General features: G+C 42.1%; 1 protein-coding gene across 1 annotated transcript in view; it reads right to left on the bottom strand.

The window, feature by feature from the left end:
• Window positions 1-17,970, bottom strand: part of LOC117225986 (uncharacterized) — a 341,074-nt gene that overhangs the window by 251,777 nt on the left and 71,327 nt on the right. The window contains exon 3 of the mRNA XM_033479882.2: window positions 7,381-7,488. Coding sequence (XP_033335773.1) covers window positions 7,381-7,488 — 108 coding nt within the window. The remainder of the gene's footprint in view (window positions 1-7,380; window positions 7,489-17,970) is intronic.

Genomic DNA, 17,970 nt, shown 5'->3' with positions numbered 1-17,970 from the left:
ATTATTGGATATTGCGATCAATATGATTATATGGTGTTAATGATATTAATCGTTATGATTATATGTAATAATAATATTATAATAATAATTGTATATAATATGTAATAATATACAATATCAACATAATTATATGTAATAATATATAATCATAATTAAATGTCAATCATATATTATAATTATTATTAACTATACTATTATCATACTACATTATACTACTATTATTAACAATAAAAACGAACAGCAAGGCTCGAATAATCGCATCTCCGCTTCCCAAATTATCCATTTTTCCATACAATCCTAGTGTCGATTAACAATAATTTACCGTACTCCCTTATAAATAATATTAAAAAATAAAAAACCTAGCAAACAAAAGGACCACAAAATAAACTATAAATACAATATCGTCATCCCCGACCTCCCTTACCAACAAAGAAGAACCACCCCACAATCTCATCCAAGCGATCCAAAATTCGTCCAAATTCCCGACGATTTCGTCGAAATTTCCTGCGATCTCTGCCCGAGAATGATCCGCCGGTCCGCGACGGTCTCAAAACCGTCCCGAAATCGGTCCCGGGGACCGGTCGTCGTAGATCCGCGGCCTTGCAGAAAGGGTCTGCACAGTTTTATTCGGGTGTTTCTCACGGCTGAAGTTTCTCTATGTAACGCGGCCGCGGAAACGTGTGCAGTCGTGAGAATTATATAGCGACGTCGACGGCGCTGGGGGAGGGGCGAGGGGAAAGGGGCTGGTAGAGTCGGCCTCTCTCGGTCTCTCTGTGGCGAGTTGCACTTGTAAATGCACGTCTCCCACGGTATCCCGGGTCTACCTACAACCACCCTACCTATAACCCTGCCGGCGTGTGTGTACCCTGGCTGCTGTATATACGTGCATACATACATACATATACATACACATATATATGTACGGCCGCCGCGCCGGAAGGTAGGCGGCTGCGAGCTACAGTGGGAACACAGTTCTTGCATTAGCCAAAGAAAGATTTCTAGCGAATCGAGCGGAGCGGAGCGGTGCAGAGCAGAGCAGAGCGGTGCAGAGCGGTGCAGAGCGGTGCAGAGCGGTGCAGAGAACGGTGCAGAGCGGTGCAGAGCGAGCCCAGCCGGGCCGAACTGGTCGACTGGAGCAACGAAGAAAGGATCCATATAGATAGCCGTGGTTCTTACCCGGAGGCGTGGTATCGGAGCCCCTGTCGTTGATTCTTGCCGGTTGTATCGCTCCGCGGGACTCGCTTTCGCTCCCTCGTAGTCTCTTTTTCTTTCTGTCCCTCTCTGTCTCTATCCTCCTCCTCCTTTCTCTACCCTCGCTTTCTATATCTCCCTACTTTTCTCTCTTTCTATCTCTCTTTCTTTTTCGCGATCTCACTGTTTCTCTCTCTCTCTTTTTCTCTCTATCTCTCCCTCTCGCCCTCTTCTTCTCTTTTTCGCTTCATCTCTGTCCCTTTCTCTATCTTCCTCTTTTTCTCTCTAGCTCTCTATCTCTTTATTTCTCTTTGTCTCTATTTCTCTTTCTCTCTATCTCCCTCTCTCTCTCTCTCCCTCTCCGTTTTTCTCTCTATTCCTCCTTCTATCTCTCTTCTTCCCTTTTTTACTTTCTCTCATCTCTTTATTTCTCTATTTCTCCATTTCTCCATTTCTCTATTTCTCTATTTCTTTTCCTCTCTATCGCCTTCTATATCTCTCTCTCTCTCTCTCTCTTTGGCTCTCTATTTCTCCCTCTCTTCTTCTTCTTCCCTTTTTTACTTTCTCTCTACCTCTCTATTTCTCTATTTTCCTTTCTCTCTATTTCTCTTTCTCTCTCTCTTCTTTCCTTTTCCACTTTCTCTTTATATTTTTATTGCTCTATTTCTCTTTTTCTCACTCTTTTTCTCTCTATTTCTCCTTCTCCTCCTCTTCTTCCCTTTTCTAACTTCCTCTCTATGCCTCTTTCTCCCTCTCTTCTTTCCTTTCCCACTTTCTCTCTATCTTTCCATTGCTCTATTTCTCTTTTTCTCTCTATTTCTCCTTCTCCCCCTCTTCTTCCCCTTTCCACTTCTTTCTATCTTTCTATCTCCCTATTTCTCCTTTTCTCTCTCTTTTTCTCCCTTGGTCTCTCTATTTCTCTCTCTCTCCCTCTTCTCCCCTTTCTCTCTCACTCACCATTTAACCCTCTCTTCCTCTTCCTCTCTCCCGCTTTTTCTCCCTATCTGCCCCTCTCTCCCTCTTCTTCGCGTTTTTATTCTATCCCCCTCTCTCGCTCTTTCTCTATCTCCCACCCTCCCCCTGCCCCTCTTCAGCTCAGCCACCCACCGATACGTGCACAGACACGGCGGTCGACCAGTAAAAGAAACGTCTGGCGTCGGTGGGGCGGGGGTGAGGCGGGGAGGCGTTTTCAACGACGATTACCGGCGCCGTTCCGCTGCCGGTCCCGCGACTTCAATGCCGACACCGAACTTACCGAAGCCCTGTGTTTGATTAATGCACAAGTTTCTTTCGAAGGAGGTGTTCCGGGGAGCATGAAAGACGCTGGCCCGTCGGCAGCCGATTCAGAGTCGCTTTGGGGGATGTTTATCGGAGGATGCCGGTCCGGGAACGAGGGGGACGTTCACCTTTCAAGTAATGGGCGCCGGGATTCAATGAACCACCCTAACCCTCCCCCCACCCCCTCCTACCCCGGACCCTGGCCACGGATTCTATGATTCCACGGTGTACGAGGGTCGATAACGAGAGATTGTTTCCGATATTTCTCTCTTCCCGCGAACTTTGCCGGGTCTGGGGCCGCGTTTTCGGGATCATGGAGGTGGCAGACCTCGTCTGGATCGGAACCGAATGCTTTGACGAGGGGATGTCGGGATGCTGTTTTCTGATTTATTGGTGCAAACGGGGTCGGTGAAGTGGCCGCCGCGGTTTTAGGGGATGCTTGCTGGCAGCATCATCGCGAATACTTGTCGAGGCTGTGTGAAATTAGGGAAATAAATGTTGAATGATTGTTTTTTGATTTTTCTGTTTTTGTTTTTTGATCATTGTTGTCGGTGATAGGACTGTTGTTGTTTTAGGGGATGCTCGCTGGCAGCGATCGTTCTAAATGCTGGCAAGACCGAATGAAATTGGGAAGATGTTGGGTGATTGCACAAATAATTTTTCACGAAATTATGTCATCGAATTTTTATTAAAAAATGGATATTTCTCTTTCGCATTTGACGTAAAAATATTTAGCACATAATTTCGCAGCGTATGAGTTGTTGCAAATTATATTGCGTATATTGGGTTGTTGCAAAAGTAATTTTGGTTTTCCGAATGGACAGCTTACAGAAGAAGACGAAATTACTTTAAAATTATTGAAATTATTAAAATATTGAAACAATTGAAATTACTGAAATTATTAAGATGATTAAAATGACTAAAATTATCGAAATTACTGAAATTATTGAAGTTATTAAAATTATTAAAATGATTAAAATTATCGAAATTATTGAAAAGATTGAAGGTATTAAAATTATTGAAACTATTAAAATGATTGAAGTAATTAAAATTATTATGATTATTGAAATTACTGAAATTGCTGAAATGATTGAAATTATTAAAATTACTAAAATTATTAAAGTGCTTGAAATTATTAAAATTATTAAAGTGCTGAAAATTATGAAACTTATTAAAATTATTGAAATGATTAAAATGATTAAAATAATCAAAACGATTAAAATGTATAATAATAACGCATGATTGTCACTCCAAATGCAATCGTTTGAAGCCACAAGAGCCAAGAAAATCACGAAAAGAACATTCGATCGCTACGTCTAAGGACCACTTTGGGGGTGCATTAGTGCACAGTCCGCATAATCCGCGTGCGTTCGCAGAGCCGGTACAAATCAGTCTGGTGTAAATGGCCTAATGCACGGCTACGCAACGAACCAGGAAGAGAACAGCCGATTCCCCGCGAAGTTCGCGAGTTTGGTAAACGTTGTGGAGCGACAAGCGCGCACCCGCTGTCTCTACCAAAACTGAAATTTCGCCCGGGCAAGTTCGAGACTAACGGCCTGGAGGGGTCGACGACGCTCTTCGATTTTAAGGATCCGTTCGGATACGTCCGCCCTCGGATCTCGTCTACGGGAAACGTCCCGGGCTAACTTCCGCGGCCCGGAGTGCCCGAACGATCGCGTTCGATCTCTGTCCTCGACTTTAGGATCCCCGATCGATCCGTAAGCCAGGCCGCGGAGCTGTTTGTCGAGTGTTCTTGCAGCCGGCACTCAATTTTTGTGTGTTTGACGCGCGCGCGCGCGCGGCGAACGTGAAAGATGTCGAGTAAATGGTACTTTTACGGAGCCGCGGGTAATTGGACTACTTTGCGGGAAATTAGGGGAGCGACGATCGATTGTTCGCCGTTGATTACGTGGACTCTGCCGGTGCTCGAGCAAAGCACCGCCGAGAGCAGCACGTCCAAACTTTCCTTTGGAAATCCGAAACTGCCGGTTTGACGCGCCGTAAATTAATTTATAATAAACGAACGCGCAGTTTTCTTTTTCTTTCCTTTTTTTTTTGGTCGAAGAAACGCGCACCGCCTCGATCTATCTCGTCGCGGTTTGATGTTATTCGTTTCCGATCGACGGACAGAGCTCGTTTATTATTTTCAGCAATTATTCGATCGGCGAAAACATTGTTGCGGTTCGTCGGGTTCTGTCCGGATTCGTGTAAACAATCTTTTTTCGTTAAACCGTACGAGCGGTTCGCAAGATAACAATTCATACAGGCGAGTCTGTATCCGTGGATAAACATTGCTGCAATGTCGAGGCTCGTGTTTTGTAAGAAAAATTGAGAGCGCCGACGGAACGATGACTTAAACTACCCCCAATTTTCTGTGACAAAGATCGTGGCGCATTTTGAACGAATTATATTTGTTTATAAAACTATCGTTGACTGCGAATTGGGTTCGATATTATTATATATAATATTATATATATATATATATATATATATATATATATATATATATATATAATATAATATAATATAATATAATATAATATAATATAATAATATAATATAATATAATATAATATATAATAATTAATAATAATATTATTATTATTATTATTATTATTTATTAAGCGGTTTCAATATTTATGTTCTTCTTGATCTGTGAACAGTACCGATTTGAATGATATTTTCGTCATTTTGTTTCGTTAAGTAAATATTAGAAGATCTAAACACGGTCCCGTTTCGTTTTTATCGAACGGTTCGGCGATGTTTTTTCCGAAATTTCCCGCTCGGCAATTTTTCTTCCCCCGTTCTCGCCGTCGGGAAATTTTGCATAATCATAATATCAATTCGCTGGAAAAATTCGAGGCGGCCGCAGGCGGCCGCCGTCACTACCCTTTTTACATGCATTGTCATCAAGATACATTTCGAAGTGCGCGGGGGATAGATATCGATTTGTTTCGCCGCGAGAAAAAGTTACGTGGTACGACCGGGGGGGGGGGGGGGACCGGACGCGAAGTGCACTCCAATCGAGCTACGGCGGAGGGTGTAATAAAAACTGCATCACTTCGATCAGAGAATTTCAAGAACACGCGGAACGACACCGAGACGGCATAAACGGCGCGATGAAAATCGAGCGCAACTGCTGCTACGAAATTATCTAAAACCGCGGCGGGACGCTCGTGAAATAAAGTGGACGCGCGCCCGCGTCTATAGTTTATAACAGAGATAAAAAAAGAGAAAGAAAACAATTTTGCAGTTTGCAACAGCGCCGAATCACTCGCGGTAATGGAAACTGCGCGTTCCTCCAACGATATCGAAGCGTTATTATATTATATTAGTTATTAATTATAGGTTATATTATATTATTAGTTATTACATAATTATAATATTATAATATTATATATACTCAGTATATATAATAGAGTATTATATATATATATACATATATATATATTTATTTATTATATAATATATAAATATATAATAAATAAATTAATAACTAATATTATATTATATATACTGTATATATATAATATTATATATAATATATAATATAATATATAATATTAATATATAATTATAATATTATAATATTAGTTATTAATTTATTGCTAACAAAAATCTCGCGTTCGAGAAGAGAAATTTTTGATCTGACATATTTGCGAACGACGATCAAAATACGTGAAAATGTACAGCGCAATTTTCCTCATCGTTCGTAATAATCGTGTAAAATGAAAAATACGTGAAATGTCACGTTAAATTAGGTACGTTACAGTACTTTTTTAATTACTCGCTGTTTTGCGAGAAAATTTGATCGGTGCAAAAATTCTCAAAACACCAGAGAATAGACTGACACTTCGAACGCGTCTGAAACTGTTAAAAAATTTTTCTCGAAGCTGATTCTTACACAAGTTTGTAGATTGAAGCTTCCGCTTTACAGCAACCCCTTAAAACTTGACATAAGATTTTTTTTCATCGTTTCACCGAGCTTCGAACGAGAGGTGTACCATCGACTTCACCGCACACGGTCAAGATTTTAGACTGCCAAACGTGTCCCCCATTTCTGGCTCATAAAACGACGAGAGAAAATCGTGGATCAAGTTTCGAGGTGTCGTTATAAAAAGGAGACTCCGATCTTCAAACCTGTGCTAGAGTCATCCTTGAAAAAAATTCTGTAACGTTTTCAGGGACGTTTGAATTTACAGCATTTCCGACCCGAAAAGTGTGGCCATTTCTTCCATTTCTTCGTCCGTCGTGTTTTGTAAAAAAAACCTTTCGTAAAAGGAATAACGCAGCAACATAGTAGAATCTGCGAGCTTTCAAATGAGCACAGTTGCATCGTGTTACGATTTAGGGTCGATACACATCTACGTGCTAGGCTCGAGTCGTACTGGCAGCGTGCACGATTGACAGTGTTCGCGGCACGCGTAGTGCGAACAAATGTATTATAAATCAAAAATGTATCATAAATCCAATGTATTATAAAACAAATGTAAAAATGATTCGACCTTGTCCCGAGCCTGGTACGTACATGTGAACCGACCCTTACGGCAACGAAATCACAACAAATCGAAGCTCGACGATGTCGCGAGAATCGAACGACGATCGGCGCGGAACATTGATTAAATAAATAAATCCGTCCTGTAAATTGTGCAAGCCCGGAACGACGGAGGGCGCGTCAAAGAGTCGACGAGTCCGAGATCATGCTTTAAAACGCTGGACCGGATTTTCGCGTGGCCGTTCGAATAAACGTTCCGGCCTCGCCAATAATTAATCGGCGCGCCTTAAAAGAGACTGCCGATGTCGGCGGCGGAAGGGGACCGGCGCGGAGCCAGCAATTAATGTTTAAATTAGCAGCGTGCGGATACGCGGAGTGAGTTATTAATGTGTATCCGGTGAAGAGAAATTACTTACCGAGTATTTGGCTGAGAACGGTGCGGCCGTCTTCGCCGAGGCAGGCGCTCCGGGCATCAAAGGGATTCGTGAATTGCACGAATGCATAGCCTTTGTGCATGGATATTCCTGGAACAACAAACGATCGTGACGTTCCAAAACGGCCCCCGGTTCTTTCTTCGCGGGGGCGCGGCCGCGACGCGGACGGAATGAAACAGAAATACCGGGCGCCGCGCGCCGGATAATGGGAGAAATCTTTAATTAAAATTGTTTCCATGAATTTTGATGAGCCAGCTAGCTCGAGGGGTGCGTCCGTCATCCCTCCGGATGGCGGAGCTATCCCCGCCTCTCTTTCTCTCTCTCTCTCTTTTCCGCCCTTGAATCGCGATTATTGAAACGAGCTAACAAAGATCCCGCGTTCCTCCCGCCCGCGCCGTCCGGCGTTTTAAGAATGCGTTAGGCGTACGCCGAATTAATGGCCGCTCCTCAAAGCCGGCCCTGAATCCCCGGTAATTGCTCCAATATTGTTTTAACCCTTTGCTGATGAGCTGCAGCCTGGGAAACTCGGCGAATTTCTTAAACCAATTGCCGCTGGATTCGATGAAAGTGGCCAGCGCTCGCCAAGTGTTCTTTTAACGTTCAAACCGTAGACATTTCTCCGGATTTGTATCTAAACTCGCGTTCGAAGCTAATGAAATTTGAATCTTATGGTCGCGGTACATCGTGTCGCGATTGCTCGTGAACTTTCAGAGTTGAAAAGGAAGAAAATTGTATTTATTTTTAACGGTGTTGCGCTTCCAGGGTCAATAATTGTTGAGATAATAATAGTAATAATAATAATTACTGATAAGATCGATAATAGTTGAGACAATAATAATAATAATAATAATACTAATAATAGACAAGATCAATAATAGTTGAGGCAATAATAATAATACTAGTAATAGATAAGATCAATAATAATTGAGACAATAATAATAATACGAGTAATAGACAAGATCAATTATAGTTGAGACAATAATGATAATAATAATAATCATACTAATAATAGACAAGATCAATAATAGTTGAGACAATAATAATAATACTAATAATATACAAGATCAATAATAGTTGAGACAATAATAATAATACTAATAATATACAAGATCAATAATAGTTGAGACAATAATAATAATACTAATAGTAGACAAGATCAATAATATTTGAGACAATAATAATAATAATACTAATAGTAGACAAGGTCAATAATAGTTGAGATAATAATAGTAATAATAATAATAATAATTCTGTAATGGACAAGATCAATAATAATCATTACTATTGTTCCGTTCTTCGTCCGACACATTCGTCAACGAAGAATACCAAAATTGCACTCAACCGCAGACTGCATATGCATCCATAAACACATGCACGTAGTGCATAGTGCATACACGACAAGCTAGAATTAATAGCAATAAATATTTTCCCCCGTTTTAACGCAATATCTGGTGCAAGGCTCGCGAATGATCGTTTCTCCTGTGTTCCAAAATTGTCCATTTCTGTGCACAATTATATCGTGTCAATTAGGGAGAATTTACTATACTCGCTTTCCATAGAATAACTCTGAAACTGTTCTTTTCAGTAAATCGTCGAAGTTACTTCGCTCTCTGAAATTCCCGATCAATTCAAACATTGTACCCGGAGAAGTGTCCCTCCGCGAAAAGGCCCATTCAGCAATTTTATATAAACAATTCATGGACGTTCCCGGCGGCATTTAGTTTTCATGAAACCATTCGCAGGTGCAGCGGCCGCGCCAGTTCCGGCGAATATTTTTCTCGAGCCTTATAAATCACGGCGCGTGTGGAAGCAAAAGATAAATATATAGACAAGATATATTTATATTATATTATATTATATTATATATATTATATTATTATTATTATATATATTATATATTATATTATATTATTATTATTATATATATTATATATTATATTATATTATATTATATTATATTATATTATATTGTATTATATTGTATTATATTGTATTATATTGTATTATATTGTATTATATTGTATTATATTGTATTATATTGTATTATATTGTATTATATTATACTATATTATATTATATTATATTATATTATATTATATTATATTATATTATATTATATTATATTATATTATATTATATTATATTATATTATATTATATTATATTATATTATATTATATTATATTATATTATATTATATTATATTATATTATATTATATTATATTATATCATATTATATTATATTATATCATATTATATTATATTATATTATATTATATTATATTATATTATATTATATTATATTATATTATATTATATTTATATTTATATTTATATATTTAGTCGAAGTTCGAATTCGCGGGAATCAGTGTCGATAATTCGCAGCGTTCGTCGTTCTTCGAACATAGCACTCGAGTGCCTCCCACGAGCGACTCCGATCGCGGGAACTTCTTTTCGCCGTTCTTGATAAAGTTGGCCGCGTTCGCGACGTTATGTCATTCGAGATATTACGGCGGTCGTGATATCATAGGTACACGCGAATCGAGTTCCGAGTTCTCCCGATACAGAAATTGCCGTGTCGCCGGCAAGACGCGAGCGAGGGAAGAACGCAAGCGGGCGGAGAGCGGCGGCCGCGTGATTCTTTTTTATTTCATTCGCGGGCATTTAACATTCTTGATTTCCCCGGTGAAGTATTCGCCGGCGCACATTTTATTTCACGAATTAACGCGCCCCCGTTCCCGGAACGGAATTGTAAAAATATTTTCCACCGGAGAAGAGCCGGAAGTTCCGGGCGAAGCTCGATGCTGTTCGCGAGACCGTGTTTCGCGTATAACCCGTTCGCGTTTAAAGCGACAGCGCGGCGAATTTCATGAGACATGTGATTAATTGAAGCGATTAGACGATGTTTTTACGGGGAATTCACGGTGTTGCGCCGTTCCGCCGTGCGCGATAAAACGCGGACAATCTTTGGAACGATGGAACAGCTGTTTTGCGACGCGCGTTAATTAGGCCTTCGACGTCTTAAATTAATTATTGCTCGCGAAGGTTATCTTGAAGTTTTTGTGCGAATCTTTTAGCCAAGTCGAGGCAAAATATGTAATCTCTGAATATAATTGGAGACTAATTAGTAAGAAAATTATTACTGACTCGAAGAAAATTGGCGAATTTTATGAGACGCGTTATCAATTGAAGCGATTGGATGACATTTTTACGGGAATTCTCGATGTTGTGTTTTACCGATTAAAATACCGCAGAAAATCTTTAACGATGGAACAACAATTATATAACAATAACTATTAATTAAATCTTCGACCTCTTAAATTATTCTCGCTTTCAAACGTAGCAATCTTAAAACTGTTATACAAACTTTTGATTCAACTCAAATCGCATTGCTTAAAAAGTATGTAATCCCTAAAAGTAATCATAGACCAATTAGCAAAAAAAAATATTACTTTCCCGAAGAAAATCGAAGAAAATAAAACATTTAGAAAACATTGAAACTGTCGATCCTAAGTTGTACACAGCCTGAAAAAGCAGCCTCAACGAAAATCGAAATTCAATGGAAAATGAAACGCGGTTCAAATAATTCAATCGTTATCGAGCTGAATTTATTATTACGAAATTGGCGCGGCAATTGAGGGTTAAGGGCCCGGGTCGCCGCACACTATGACGAGCCACACATACAAGAAAACCATATACGTATATTAGTTTTAGAGGTTTCTATCGACCAAAACTGACGCTTTAATATCGAAGTATGCAGTTCACAAGTGGAAAATTTAGATTCCGGAAAGACTAAACGACTGGGCTTCGGTTGTAGAAATATCCGTTTTGCAGTTATTGCGGAGATATTTGCAATATTCGGCCAGAGTGGTGTCAATCTCACGAGCATAAAGGATCGAAACGAGCCTGCGTTCGCCTGTTTCGCGACAAAACGAAAGCCATTCGTCTTCGGGGGATTAACCCGGGAACACGTTGTACATCGAAGAGTCATCGAGAGACGGCGGTCGGAACGAGTTTGTAAACACGATCCAGCCGTTGCGCCCGGGAATCGCGGCCCGCCAAGGTGGTAGGGGCGTATAAAGTGGCTCTGGATTTTCAACCCCTTGACATTATTAACATGTCCGGCGCAACTGGCGTGGCCAGATAAGTTTTTTTTAAACCGTCACTGTCCGTTTCGGGGGTTGGACACACGCCGCGCGCTCGCTCCGTACGAAATATATCCGCGTCCAGGGGCCCCGCGTGTGCCCGTCGGCCATATATGTAGAACCGGTGGCAGGGATATATGGAGATTTACATATTTGTTTCAGCATAATGAATTCCATGCATGGTCAGCTGCTAACCACGCAAAAGTTATTACGGGTACACAGATTACAGCCGGCTCCCGCGTTAAAATGAACGTATCTGCCGACTTGTGCCACGCAGACCGCCCACGGAATCGATGACCCCCGGTGCCATGTGCCAGTCGATGCGAAATAAAACAGTTAAGAACCGTACATACATTTGCCTATATCTGTATGTATGCATCTTTATACGGATATCTGTCTATCTAACTAATTTTCTCTCTCCTCCCCCCTATCTATCTATCTATATACAGGGTGTCCCAAAAATGTCTCGCAATCTGAAAGTGGCGGGTTCCTCCGGTCATTCGAAGCAACTTTTTCCTTTACAAAAATTTTCTCCGAGGTACCGTTAACGAGTTATTAACGAAAAACAGTGACCAATGAGAGGCGAGCTCGGCTGGCGCGAGGCGACCGAGCCAATGAGCGGAACTGGGCTTCGTGCACTGGGTTGGCTGGGCCGCCTCGCGTCGGCCGTACTCGATTCTTATTGGTCACTGTTTTTCGTTAATAACTCGTTAACGGTGCCTCGGAGAACATTTTTGTAAAGGGAGAAGTTGCTTCAAATGATCCGAGGAACCCGCTATTTCAGGACTGCGAAACATTTTTGGGACAACTTGTTTATAAAAATATATAATATCTATATTTCTATATACCAATTTATCTATAAATCTATATATCTATGTATCAATTTATCTATAAATCTATATATCTATATATCAATTTATCTATAAATCTATATATCTATATATCAATTTATCTATAAATCTATATATCTATATGTCAATTTATCTATAAATCTATATATCTATATGTCAATTTATCTATAAATTTATATATCTATATATCAATTTATCTATAAATCTATATGTCTATATATCAATTTATCTATATATCTATATGTCTCTCTATATCGATATCTATATATATCTGTATATCTGTATATCCAACCAATCGAATCGTCGAGACGATTGAACAACGAACACGACAAATAATCACAGCAAGCAACGTTGTCGCAAAGTTCGAGATTCTCGATCTGGTTTCGCGAGCGCGTTCTCGAAGAACGGGCGGCAAAAATCGGGCCATGGCGAGGATGGAGGGGGTCGGCGGAGGAAGGGGCCGCGGGTGGAACGGAGGTATAACAAGTAAGAGAAGAAAAGGAGGAGTACAAAGACGACGGTAGGGCTCGGATGTTCCGGCGGTGGCCGCGGAGAGATATAAATTACATCTTCTTTGCATCAACGGGAGAGCAAAAATACCCGCGCGCCACAAAAGGATTCTGGCCGTAGTCTATCGCGGCTCTGCCCGGTAGCATCGACAACTTCTGGGGAAAGTTTCAAGCTCTCTTTACCGCAACGGCGATTCGCAATCTCCCCGACGACTGTTTTGTGCGGCCACGCGGACGGAAGAGAGGCGAAAAGAAAGGGGGCCCCCGCCGTGTCCTTATTGCGAATGGCTCGAGTCAAGGGGAACGTAAAATTGGAGAGGAGGGTCTCTGTGTCTTGCCGGATAGAGAGCCAGGCCTGGGCTCTCTCGGTCCTCCGCTGCGGAATGCCGGACCGACGGTGACAGCTGCGCGGACCAGATTGCACGAATCGAGTGGGCCAACAACCACCACCACCACCACCACCGCCACCATCACCACCACCACCAGAGCACCCACCGACCGACCGACAGCCACTATCCACCACCGTCACCGCCGCCGACTACGACGACCGACTCCGAATATCGTATTAAAACGGTGGACGAGCGCCGATCCGCCGGGCTCGACCCATATTTCGTTCACCGCTAACGAAACGCCAAATAATTCGTGACGTTCAGCGCGAGCGAGAGATACTGTCTCTGCGATCGCGCCACGTTCACCGGGCCAACGAGGGAAACGTGTCGCTAACCGAAACCGCCGGCTTTCTGTTTCTCGTTCAGGCCGGCCGCCTTCGTTTTCATCCACGGTTAACCGGTTCGGCTGTTTGTTGTGTTTCACGAGTAATTTCCTCCTAATTCGCGCACGTGTCGCTCGCGGAAATGGACGATTTCGGAGAAGGAGATGCGATTATGCGAGCCTTGCTCGTAAAAATGAGTCTCGAGGCTCGAATAATCGTATCTTCGCTTCCGTTTTTGTGCGCAATCTGAGCGTCAATTAGGCAGAATTTACTATACGCCTTTTCTAATTACAAGATTCCATGAATGACTCGTTTCTGCTTTGTCCGATATACATTGTTGTAGATTCCCGCGTGCCGTGTCTCCAAATAATTTTTTCGACGAAAATGAATTACACAGTGCAAAAGTAGAGACTTCAGGCTTCAAAATGAGTTTAGCCTCGTTGTTCTGCGATTTTTATTCCTGAAGTTACAGTATTTTGAATATCGCCGATGTTTGGAAGGTATTAGAAATTTCGTGTAAAGTCTAGAACGAGGTTTCCCGTCCACTGTGTCGCAAATAAATTTTGTTAAACAAATTGACGCACGGCCTCTGAAAGTAGACACTTCGGGCTTTAAAACGAGCCGAGTTCCATAGTTGTACGATTTTTTTGCACAAAGTTATAGCTGTCTGATCATCGTTCATCTTTTAGTAGAAAAGCATGTCTGATCATCGGTTGACCTTATCTACTCGGAGTCTACGTCTCCAGCTTTTCCTCACTTATTCCATAAAAATATACGTTTGTCAAGCGTGTTAATACCGCAATAAGTTATTTCTAAGCTGTTGAAGTTGTCGCTTGCAAGCAACAAACTGCGAATCTTTGTATAGATTAAAAATTGTCCGCATTAGATCCACATTAAATGCGAATTCCAGGAAGCAAATAGAAGCATCTTTCACCTAACGTTAAAAACAGACTGCACATTTGCTTCACGAGAAAATTTATGTCGATAAAAGGGACTTCGAAGTTGTCGTTCGAGTCAACATTCGAAATGCCATTTAAATCGCTGAGGATGTTAGGGATTCCCCATCTGGGCTTCACGGCGGGGGCCAGGCACATGGGTCCTTGATGGCTAGGGTGTGGGCCTGTCACCCCGGTGGCGGAAACGTTAGTTTTCGACATGGTAAAACTCATGGGCCCCGTCGACCGTTTTTTGGTGGTCCTCGGTAAAGGACTTATGCTTGATTTACGACCAGGCCGTTAGCGGGGTTGGGACTTGGACCACTCGGCGTAATTGCTTCTAGATGGGGTAGATTTCCAAATTTTCCCTTGAGGAGGAATCTCATCTGGGGGCGTTCGCAGTACCCTTTCCAAAGGTCCCAACCATCTTCATTGTAACCAATTAGCGTTCGGTTTTAAGCCTGCCGTGATTGGGCAGTTTTTCCTCGCCGCCCACCCTTAAGTAAAGGTAGGGATAACCGAGGTGACCTCGTGGATGTCACACGGTTATTCGACAGTCCTCATCTGTCCATTAGACCTGATTCGTATTTAGACCTGATTTGTCTTCAGTCCTGATCTGTATTCAGTCCTGATTTGTATTTAGTCCTGATCCATCCTGAGCCGTCAGTGGATACAGAGGTCTCCCGGGAAGCTAATTGTTGGAGCACCCGGTTAGTAAAAATAGAGTTTTAGTCGGCACACTAACGTGCAAATTTCTCAAAGCTCGAACGATCGCAAGATCGACCGCGAGCAATAACAGAGGATGATGCTTTTAGTATCACGAATTCCCGAGGACCGCGCGGCACAGTAATCGGCACACCTCTTTCATAAAATTCGCGGTTCGGTTCGGCGACCATCTTTCCGAATTGGCGATCTCCCGAGGATTCGGCATCCCGCGGACCCATTGTGCCCGGGTTCCGGGAAGTTCCGGCAGCTCTCCCGGGCTGAAGGGAACTTCGAAATAAAATGAACCCGGGCTAGACAACACTCGATATAATTCCGCACGTCCACTTGACCCGCGCAATCTGCTCGGTACAGCTGTCACCGTTGCCGGGATGAATGGCCGCCGGTGTGTTTGGCTGTGTGCTAGCCGTCTTATCCCGGCGAATCGAAGTCCCTTTTAATTCCTCGCAAGTTCGGGACGAAGTTCCGCGCAGCCGCTTCGTAGAGGCGAGCCGCGCGCGCGCTCTCTCTCTCTTTCTCTCGCGCGCCGGGCGCATTTATTGTCTTCACGGTTTATTGAGGAAGCCGCTGGAAAGTAAGCTGTTTATCGGCAGCTCCCAGGGTCCGTTGTCCTCGGCAGCGTCGGTTCCCGCGGCAGCCTGCGAGCTTTCTTCGCCTGGGGATTCAAAGAGCGCAGCCAGAGTCCGGCGTCGTCTCGCTGCCCGATTGCCGCCGCGCTTCGAATCTGCGCCGAGCACCGCAGCCGATAGTGACACTCTGTCGCGTTAAATTGTCTCGAATTAGCAGCCGGAAGCCGATGCCTTCCATTCGAGCCTTCTCCGACGCGATTCTCTTTGGCTTTCGGCATGTTCATCGCGAGACGGTGGACGTCTTCGACGAGTTAAGGGAGGAAGACTCGTGCGAACAGCTGACGTTTGGCAATTTTTTTACGACACGAGACCTTGGCGAAATTTATCGCCACTCGGCACACATATTCTTTAATGTTTCAAGAATAGGAAATGTTTTTTTTCCCCCGTCACTTTTATCGACTTTTAACTGCCACTTCTCCGCGACGAGTGTGCAGCAAATTCTCCCTAATTTTCCTTCAGCTTCTGAACGAAGATGGACTATTTGGGAGGGGAGATACGATTATTCGAGCCTCGCACCTCGTTTTTTATAATTGTTGACAATCGGCAACTATAAAAACGTGTCGTCTACTACTTTTGTTAAAGTTTCAAATTTTCGGAAAAAATTGTCGATGTTCAAACAGCTATAACTTTGTGCAAAAAAATCATACAACTATGGAACTTGGCTCATCTTAAAGCTTGAAGTATCTACTTTCGGAAGCCGTCCGTCAATTTCTTTAAAAAAATTTATTTACGACACAGTGGATGGGAAATCTTGTTCTAGACTTTACACGAAATTTCTAACACCTCCGAAATATCGACGATATTCAAAATACTGTAACTTCAGGAATAAAAATCGCAGAACAACGAGGCTAAACTCATTTTAAAGCCTGAAGTCTCTACTTTTGCACTGTATAATTCATTTTCGTTGAAAAAATTATTCGGAGACACGGCACGCGGGAAGCTGCAACAATGTATATGAGACAAAGCAGAAACAAGTCATTCATGGAATCTTGGGATTAAAAACGGCGTACAATAAATTCTCCCTAATTGACGCTCAGATTGCGCACGAAAATGGACAATTTGGGAAGCGAAGATACGATTATTCGAGTCTTGCACCTCGTTTTTTATAATTGTTGACAATCGGCAACTATAAAAACGTGTCGTCTGCTACTTTTGTCAAAGTTCCAAATTTTCGAGAAAATTCTTGATATTCAAACAGCTATAGCTTTGTGCGAAAAAATTATACAACTATGAAACTTGGTTCATTTTAAAGCTCGAGGTGTCTACTTTCGGAAGCTGTCCGTCAATTTCTTTAAAAAAATTTATTTGGGACACAGTGCACGGAAAACCTCGTTCTAGACATCACACAGAATTTCTAACCTTCGAAACATCGACGATATTCAAAATACTGTAAGTTCGTGAATAAAAATCGTAGAACAACGAAACTAAACTCATTTTAAAGCCTGAAGTCTCTACTTTTGCAGTGTATAATTCATTTTCGTCGAAAAAATTATTCGGAGACACGGCAGGCGGGAAGCTGCAACAATGTATATCAGACAAAGCAGAAACAAATCATTCATGGAATCTTGGAATTAAAAACGGCGTACAATAAATTCTCCCTAATTGACGCTCAGATTGCGCACAAAAATGGACAATTTTGAAAGCGGAGATACGATTATTCGAGCCTCGCACCTCGTTTCCGTTTACAAGCTCAAGAAAAATTAGAAAGAATTTACTTTACCCGCTTTCGCTAAAAATGCGTCAAATTCGCAGATCAACAATTTGCAGTAAAAAAGAAAACCATACAGGCAACAGAAACAGAAATCTGTCGATTCCTGCCACGATTCCTGATTCCTACATTCTCAAATAAATCCGAGCAAGTGCAACTTAATTTGCACATTTTATCCGCAGCAGACGTGTTTCGCGCCCGAATCCGCCGACGTTCTTTCGGATCGCGCGACGTCGTTATAATTTTAATAATTGTCTGCCGGCGTTTCGCGGAACGGCGTTCCCGTAACCGAATTATTTAAATGCGGTGTAGCAAATGTTCGTGGGCGACGTAACGCGCGGAATGCGTCGGGCGGGTTGT

The sequence above is a fragment of the Megalopta genalis genome, chromosome 11 (assembly GCF_051020955.1).
Source record: "Megalopta genalis isolate 19385.01 chromosome 11, iyMegGena1_principal, whole genome shotgun sequence".
NCBI lineage: Eukaryota > Metazoa > Arthropoda > Insecta > Hymenoptera > Halictidae > Megalopta > Megalopta genalis.
This window is presented reverse-complemented; position numbering and strand designations above follow the sequence as displayed.